The sequence below is a fragment of the Mesocricetus auratus genome, unplaced genomic scaffold, assembly GCF_017639785.1.
Source record: "Mesocricetus auratus isolate SY011 unplaced genomic scaffold, BCM_Maur_2.0 Super-Scaffold_4256, whole genome shotgun sequence".
Lineage (NCBI taxonomy): Eukaryota > Metazoa > Chordata > Mammalia > Rodentia > Cricetidae > Mesocricetus > Mesocricetus auratus.
This window is the reverse complement of record NW_024429182.1, coordinates 49,745,665-49,754,606: the sequence shown is the minus strand read 5'-3', so window position 1 is coordinate 49,754,606 and position 8,942 is coordinate 49,745,665. Positions and strand designations below refer to the sequence as shown.

Sequence of the window (8,942 nt, the reverse complement as noted above, 5' to 3'; positions counted from 1 at the left end):
TGGCTCTGGCGCTGAGATGACTGAAAGGGGCTGCTCTGGTTTCCTTCAGAGAGACTGTGATTTCTGCTCTGACGTCTCTAGGATACGCTCTCCTATCACAAGTGAGGGCTTCTGCCTCAATGGCGAGCCTACAGCAACTGAGAAAGAACCTCCTCACACAGTGTTTTAGTGTTTTGTACTGACTTGATTTGGGGAGAACACCTGTAGACTTTCAATACTTCCCAAAAGGCTGAAGAGACACACAGTAGAGCATGACCCTGGAAGCACAGGAACATGGGAAGGGATAGAGGGCTGTGGAGGTTAGACGAGAGGAAGTGTTTCCTCTGACGCAGAGTCAGTGTGTGGCTGTTGTTCTCCTCTTGTTTTGTTTTGTTTTGTATTTATGGGCTGGGTCTCATTCAGCAGCCCAGGCAGGTGTCCAGCATATACTACAAGGCTGAGACTTGTGTCACACTCATGCTTCAGCCTCCCATATGCCGGATTTCAGGTGTGAGCAGTGCTCCAGAACACAGGGGCGACTCTGAGGACAGAATAGATTGAGTTTGGAGACAATCAGCAAATAAGGGAGATGAACATATGCTCAGAGAACACAGGGAGCAAGCTCCAGGAGGCCAGAAACCTCTCACTCCAGAAGCCTTGTCTTCTCTAGCTGGGCAGTTCCAGAACACCCAGAGGACTTGGGAGAGGACCCTGCTGGGCAGAGCCTGCTTCCAGACTTTGAGAAGTCTGCAGCCTTTCCCCTCACTGTCTGAAGAAAGAAGGTGCAAGTGTGAGGAGGACTCATAGCCACAATACCTTAGTGAGGTGATGCTCTCTGTTCCTTTAAAAAGACAAAAGGCACAGAGTTGTGGGACACAAATGAGCTACAGTATGCAACATCCTTAGGGTGGTGATTGACAAGGAGTGGGCGCTATGTACATGTCAGCTGCTCCCCATTATTTTCAGAGAATCCAGAAGTGTGTTTGTGTTAAATCTCCAGTAACTACAGGAACCAAGAGCATCAGAGAGACCCAGTCCTGGCTCTGGGTTTATCTCCTTAACTTGGTGCCCAGATGGCACTGCATGACTAGAAAGGAAGCCTATGGTTGACTCTACTCTGCCGTGTGAACACATTCTGACCCATGTGCATCCCTGCAGTTTTCTTCTTGAGCCCTTTGCCTCTTGCCATTTTCCTCTCCTTGCTTCATCTGAGTCATTTTGAGTTGGAATATTAAAGTCATCTCCATTTCTTCAAGTCCATGCTTGATGTGACTTCCTGGCTCTTCTTTACCTTGCAATTTCTTTGTATTTCAGGTCACAGTGATTCTCCCTCAGCAATTTTTCTTGACATTTCCATGACCTTCATCCCTTGGCACTTCCTTCTTCTTCGTAGTCCTTAAACCTCCGTGAATCTCCCTGATTACTTGTCATGCAGCCGTAGCATATTTTAAATGTATAATAGATCACAGAGCAAATGGCTTGCAGGAAGCAGCATTTGTTGTTTTAGTCTCTTGATCTCATGTGTCCATGTTCCTTGCCTTAGTTGACCTTGGCAAGTAGCAAATGTCCTCAGGCCCCTGAACTTCTCCAAAGATCAATCTCATTGCTGAAATCATGTGCTGGATATATTTCAAATGTTTAATCATGTCACTATTTTTATTTTCATTGAAATTGAGTGTATTATGAACTAAAATGACATAAGAACCTCACTTCATGCTTTCTTTTTTACAAATTTATGCACATAACATAACAAAATTCTGTAGTTTATTCATGGAAACTTTTTTCTTGAGATTACAATATAACTACATCAATATATATATATATGTACATGTATATATATATATATATATATTCCTAAATATAACCTTCTTAGTCTGTAGAGTGTTACTTGTATGTACATTTACAGGACTGACCATAGGTATTGAATAACCAATTGCTGTGTCCTTCCATTTAGAAGACTATTACTCAGGCTCTCAGCATTTCTTAGCTGCCCATAGTTCCTTGTTTAGGGTTGACATCTCGGTGGCATTCCCTTGACCACATTTATTAAGCATTTTTTCCCATTGGGCACAAAATTCTACATGCCAACAACGATTTTTCCAACAGGGAATTTTTAAGATTCATTTAGAAATTCAGGTGAAGAAAAATCCCTACCACTCCCACCATTTTGGATGCTAACAGGTGACATCTTTCCTTTAAGCATATCCTAACCAATTCCCTGTCTCTAGAGGGCACTCCAAAATTTATTGCACAGTATCACCATCCACTGATTCAAGACAATAGTACCTTTTCCAAAATGCTTCCCCATGCTCTGTAAGGGATGATGTCTTCAATCCATGATTCCATTAATAAAGTATTGTTCTGCCCACACATAGTCTCCCTGAAATCTTACATTTATTGCTAGGATGGTATAGACCCTCAAATTAAAAAGTGGTCTACACAAGACCTGGACCAAAGCATTCTTCATGTCCCTTAAATATGTCTTACAAATCAGACAGGTGTATATTGTGATGTGTGGATAAGAACTACCACTTGCTTTTTCTCACCTGACTGTTTCTCTTGCGATAGTCTAGTTCTTTTATGTAACTTGAATTTTAGGTGATATTACCTGTCACGCACATGTATCATTTTACTTTGGTCGTTTGGTCCCATCAATACCTCCTTTCCTTTCCTCACTATGAATAGTTCCTCCTCTTCTTTCATGTCATGCAAATACAGATAGAGGCGTAGATACATAATACATACAAATTATGCATATTATAGAAAACATGATATTTGTCTTTCTGCTTTCAACTACTTTGTTAAACTCAATAATATCCTGACCCATTTATTTCCATGTAAGTGACATAATTCACTTCTCCTTAGGATCAATGAAATCCCATTCTGTATATACCACATTTTCTTTCTCTACTTATCTTCTGATGGGCATCTAATTTGATCCTTTGGCTTGGTTATTTTGACTAAACCTATAGTAATTATAGATGTGCACACAATCTGTGGCATTCCCGTATATATCCAAGTGATCTACCTGGATTTCAGAGTAATTCTTTTGTTTTAGTTTTTGTTTGTTGGTTAGTTTTTTAACGTGAGGGACCATCATACTAATGTCCATAGATTCAGCACTGGAAAACTTCCACAAATTAGTGGTTATCTAGGCAATGTGACAAGGTTATTAACATGCTGTATCTGCTGTCCTGATAAAACTTCAGCAGAGTTTTATCTATACTCATTTACCATGGTTAAAAGGAAATTCAGAGAGACAGGATAGCTGCTCAAGGATAAGTCATGAGCACATTCTGTCCCCTGGGTCTGAAGTCACAACTGCACGAGTCACACAGGCATACACCGATCATCCTTCCCTCCCTGGCATAAAGCAACAAGGAGCCCTAAGAACTGACAGTGCCCTTTGATTCACGAGAGGGGACACCCTAAACATCTAAGAGAGCAGGAAAAATGTGTCTACTATTTGGAGTGAACAATGAACGTTAATCGAAAGAAATTACTGTTATTAAGCCACTTAAGTAAGGATCAGAAGGAAATAAGTTTCCTCTGGAACTCCAGGAAGAGGAGGGTCAGCAGGAAAGCCTGCTTGCGAAAGGGTGTGTGGTCGTGCATGAACCCCAGGCACTGGAACCCTCAGAAACAGGTGCAAACAATATGAAGTGGCTTAAAATTGGAAAATGAACATTAAAGGACAAGGAAAAGACATGAACAAAGAAAGATGAAGGAGAAAAGAGGGAAAGAATGAAAGGAGTGAGAAGAAGACGATGAAGAAGATGAAGAGGGATAAATGAAGGAGAGAGGGGTGCAAAGGAGGAAGAGAATGTCTTTTTAAAGATCAAACTATAGTGCTGTAATCTGCATTATTTTTGAAATTGCTTGGGGAAAGGTCACCAGTGGTCATATGTCAAACTTTAATTCTCAAAGTCTTGTTCTTAATCATTTGTTTCCTTGTTTTGTACAAACAAATCGTAGGCCTCTTTGGCTCTGTTTCATGTTCTCTCATGTTGTCTGGTACAATGTCACAGTGTTCTCATGATTTACGTTCTTGTTTCCAGGGTGACTCTAAGGTAGCTGCCCAAGAAATAAATAGAGGCATGCTGAGGTCTCAACTCCAGAAGTTCTCTGAGCTCCATCTTGTACCAGAGACCGACCGACAAGAGCTGCCTCAACATGAAGTTGGTCATAGTCTTCATGCTGGCCATCATCCCCGTTTACTGCCGAACCAATAGTGAGTTCTGTGGAAGGGTGGGCAGCTTTTGGAGCACAGGTTGTTTTCTGTTCTACAGGAAGAAGTCCTAGCGCCTGAGCCAGAACATGTCAACAGTGGTACAAAGCATCTAATGCAATATCCCTAAAACTCATGCTAGTCCAGATAATCAAAGAGGTATCACTGATGTGGGTTCGGCCCCAGTGCTGGGGTTGCATCGGATATGTCATAACTATGCAGGAGGTCCCATGATAGTAACAGTTCTCCTGATATCTATGGCAGGTTTTGGATTTGGGTATGAGATTATTTTACAGGAAATGGGGAAGATAAAAATGACACTGGACCTAAATGGGCTTCGGTATAATTGTACTTATGAATCTCTTTAACTGTGCAAGGAGTTTCCTCTCAAACTGCATCATGTGACATTGGACCACTAACTTCCTATTTCTGCTGGCAGAGAGGATAGCTCACATTCCTCAAGTCCACCTGAAGTAATGACAGAAGTAAAGCTTTGTCTCTGAGGATGTAGTCAGTACAAACATGTCACCTGTGTATAGACTCTGTATGATTTGTATTGTTTATGTTGCCTATTTCACTTATCTGAGAGATTGGAGCAAAATAACAAGAAGGTGGAGTTCTCAGTTAACTTGATGGGAAAATCAGGGTTAGCCTTATGCTTAGAGTAAAACTAGTTAATTTGAACCTACTTTCTGACCTCTTTCTCTTCCACTAGTTGCCTGAATGACATCACTTTGAGTGACAGAGTTGATGTTTTATGATACTTTTAGATGCAGATGATAGAATTAATGGTGACAGTGATTAATAATTATGAACTATTTTAAAATACTTCATGGGGTTCACAAGCAGCACTGAGATGCATCATGACTAGAAGAAAGACACAGCTGTTCGATGTGTCCCATCAGAACAAAGCTTCTGACTTTTTTTGCTTGTTTGTTTGTTTTTCTTTTGCTTTGTTTTCAAGACAAGGTTTCTCTGAGTAGCTTTGTAGACCAAGCTGGCCTCAAACTCACAGAGTTCTGCCTGCCTCTGCCTCCCAATTGCTGGGACTAAAGGTATGCACCATCACCGCCCAGGTAGGTTTCTTGTTTCTTGCGTGTCATAGCTGACAAAGGTTGTGTGAGTTTTGACTTCCCTTGTTGGCTTGTTAGGGGCAAGTTTTCGAGACCTGAAGGAATCTTGCAGGCTGCAACCATTTTCTGCATGAAGTCACTTCAAGTACTAGAGTTTCTGTTTAAGATGCTTTGTGGTGCCAATGCTAGAGGTGAAGAGCCAAGTGGACAATATTCTAGACCTGATAGCTATAGGATATTTGAACAATCTCTATGAAGTTCTCATAACTGTAACAAAATGTGGCAGGCTTTGACCAATCAAAGACCCGAAATGCTTACCATGCCCACCACTGTGGCCTGCCATCTACTCAGTGTCCTTGTCAGGGAAGGTTGTGTGAGGTTTGGCTTCTCTGTGCTGTGTCAGGGGCAGATTTTGCAGTTACTAAGTGGAATCTCACAGCCTGCATTTTCTGTCCCAGACTTGGCAGTGCTCCACCACCTTGGCTAATCTGTGTCTCTATTTGTACTCAAGGTGCTCATTGTCATGAGAGGTAACCTCTAATGAGTTAAGACCTCCAGTGATGAATGCAATGTCTTTCCAGGTTCTGGCTGCAATGCATTGGATGATGCTATTGCAAAGACCATTAACTCATCAGTGTCTATGGAAGAATATCACGAAACAGTTCAAAAATACACATTTCTTCCTTATATCCGACGTACTATGGAAAAGTTCAAGGAATGTTTTGCAAAACAGTCTAATGAGACTCAGCATAATGTTTTTGTGATGGAGGTAATTATAAATTTCCCCCTTTTTGCATTATATAACTATATATACTTGAATTATATAACTATATATACATACATACCCCCACACACACCCACATATATATTCCACTAATGAGGAAAAACAAGGTTCCAACTTTGTGACTAATAAGATCAAAGTAAAAACAGTCTATGTACTATTTTTAAATGATATGATTTGATTTAGTGATGACATTTTGTTCAAGAAAGCCATTGAAAGACACAGTTGATATTCCATCTTATTCTCAGGATTTTAAAATAATGAAAGAAAAACATAAAAATTAAGGAGATCACTCTCTTATCCATTACTTCCAACTCACACAAATAAAGGTGTGCACACACACAGGCAGGCACACTCACACGAACACACACATAATATGCCATCACATATAGAAACCCCTCAAATTCTTTAGTCAGAGAAAAATAAATCGATTCTCAGGAAGCCCTGCTTTGTTTCAGTGATCATGGACCCTTTCATTTGGAACTAATAAAGAAAAAGTGTAGCAAATCAGAGTTTTGAGAACATAATGACTAATGGTTTCTTAAAAAAAAGAAAGACAAGTTGAAGAGATTGCTCAGAGGGTAAGAGGATTGACATCTCTTTCAGAGATCCTGAGTTTAATTCCCAGCACCCACATGGTGGCTCAAAACCGGAGATATTCTGGACTGCAGGGAGATGTGCAGAGAGAACATTGTATATATAATAAACAAGTAAAAGCTTTAATAAATATAATGTAATGTAATGTAAATATAATCTTTTCAAGTATGAAAATGTAGTTCTAAGAACTTATCTAAAGTGTCCCTGATCCCTTTTAAACATCCTGCATGTGCCAAATCTTAGAAATATGCCCAGTTTTAAGTAAAACCACAGTATAATGGCCCTAAAAGTACTGGTGGGAGTTCTCTATGCGGCTCTAATATAACTCATGTTTTAGAACATTGGGGAATTTTTTAAGTCACCCTCTTTCTCTTAATCAAGGATTTACTTGTGTGAATATTGAGAGAATACTTGCAGAGCAGTTCAAATTGAGGTCTTCAAATACCTTTAGCCAAAGAGGACTCTCACTTTAGATGGACCAAGAATGGGTTCCTATAGAAGTGGCTGAGGGCTTTTGAAGTTATAGGGGAAAAGTAATCAAGGGGAGTCTTTGAATAAAAATGCAAAATCATTTGGGGTTTGTTACTGCTCTTGTTTTCATGATTCCTCTTCTCATAAATGATAGAACGCATGTACCTAGTCAGATTCTTCTCTGGGACTTTTCTGGAATATTTAATAGCAGTTGAAAACATTGGAAAAAATTTAAAAACAAGAACTTTTTCCTTTCAATATTGGGCTCTCCAGTCAACATTCCTAATTGAAGTCACTTCTCAATTACTTTTCAGTTTGCCATTTACAACAGTGACAAGTGTTCAGGATATTAACCTTCCACGAGACCTTTGGATCATAAGCCAGCAGTGATACCACAAATCATAACTTTTCTTTCGTGATTGTATCTTTCTGTCTATAAAGTGCAAGATAATTGTTGGAATCTCAAAGGCATTTCTTTCTACTTCATTAAATTAAAAGCAAATACCAATGATCCTTTTGTGATCTTTTAAAACCGGGGGCTTAAAAGCCCTGCTAACCTCCACTCAAGGACACATACCCACACCTGCCTCCCGAGCAGCCTTCAAGGGATATGAAGGCAGGAAAGTGTCTCCCCCTCACCATGCATGAGTCCCCTCTCTGGCTGCTTTCTCACCACTACCTCTACTCTTCATCCTACGCATTACCGTGCTGGGGTCTGAGGCTGGGGTGTGCCCACAGTCCTGCTGTCACCAGGATGCTGTGTCTACAAGAACTAGGAAACAAAGATGGCCCCACATAGACCACTCAATCAGAGCTCAGGTTCAGGGCAAGAAATCATATGATCATCTCATATGAGGAAAAGGGCTTTGATCAACTTCAGAGCGTTTGTTTGCGTGTTTGTTTTGTTTTTAAGATACTTCCATTAATGGCAAGATGTCCTGATGAAGTTAGGAATCAAAGAAAATGACTAGTATGGCAAATGTTTCTTATGTCAAACTTAATAAAATGAAAAAAAAACAAGCAGGACTCTGACACAAGGAAAGTAAACTGTCTCCTCTGATAATGAGGGAGGAGGGTAGTGTGTCTGTTCCCTGAGTGCTTTTCCCTGGGTTCCTGTGGTGACTGAGTGTCAGAAATGTCTCCCATGGACGTGTGTGTTTGAACACTCGGTCCCCAGTATGTGGAGACATTTGTGAATGCTGTGGAAATTATAGGGCAGTGGTTCTCCATCTTCCTGATGCTGCAGTCCTTTAAAAGCTCCTACGATGTGATGGCCCCAACCATAAAATTATTTTCGTTGCTACTTCATAACTGTAGTTTTGCTACTGTTCTGAGTTGCAATGTAAATATCTAGCATGCAAGATATCTGATATGCGATCCCTATGATCGGGATCATGACCCATAAGTTGAGATCGGCTCCTTTAAAACATGGAGCGTTGCTGGAAGAAAGACATCACTCAGAGAGGATTTGAGGTTTTAAAGCCTGGCCCCACATCGTATGTCCCTTCTCTGCTTCGTGCATGTAGATGAAAATGTGCTCAGCCAGCTTCCTGTCCCTGCTGCTGTGTCATCCCTGCCTGTCACCGTCTCTTCCCTGCTGTGATGGGCTCCATAACTCTGAACTTTAAACCAGATAAATCCATTCTTCCCTAACTAGAGCTGCCCGAATTTTCAGCCAAGGAAAACAGGTCAAAAGAAACACACAACAAAAACCACAGGAATAAATCAAGTTGTCCTGGTTTGAAGAGAATATGATCCAATAATTAAAACAGACTCTATGAGAAATTCGTATACCAAGATACTCTATTAGAAC

General features: G+C 40.5%; 1 protein-coding gene across 1 annotated transcript; it reads left to right on the top strand.

Annotated features, from left to right (window-relative positions):
- The first annotated feature begins 4,053 nt into the window (after nt 1-4,053).
- On the top strand, nt 4,054-7,637 carry LOC121141071 (secretoglobin family 2A member 1-like). The gene is made up of 3 exons (XM_040747905.1): nt 4,054-4,210; nt 5,862-6,049; nt 7,444-7,637. Exons 1-3 carry the CDS (start codon nt 4,153-4,155, stop codon nt 7,480-7,482), a joined length of 285 nt encoding a protein of 94 aa, XP_040603839.1. The 5' UTR covers nt 4,054-4,152; the 3' UTR covers nt 7,483-7,637.
- Nucleotides 7,638-8,942: the final 1,305 nt, after the last annotated feature.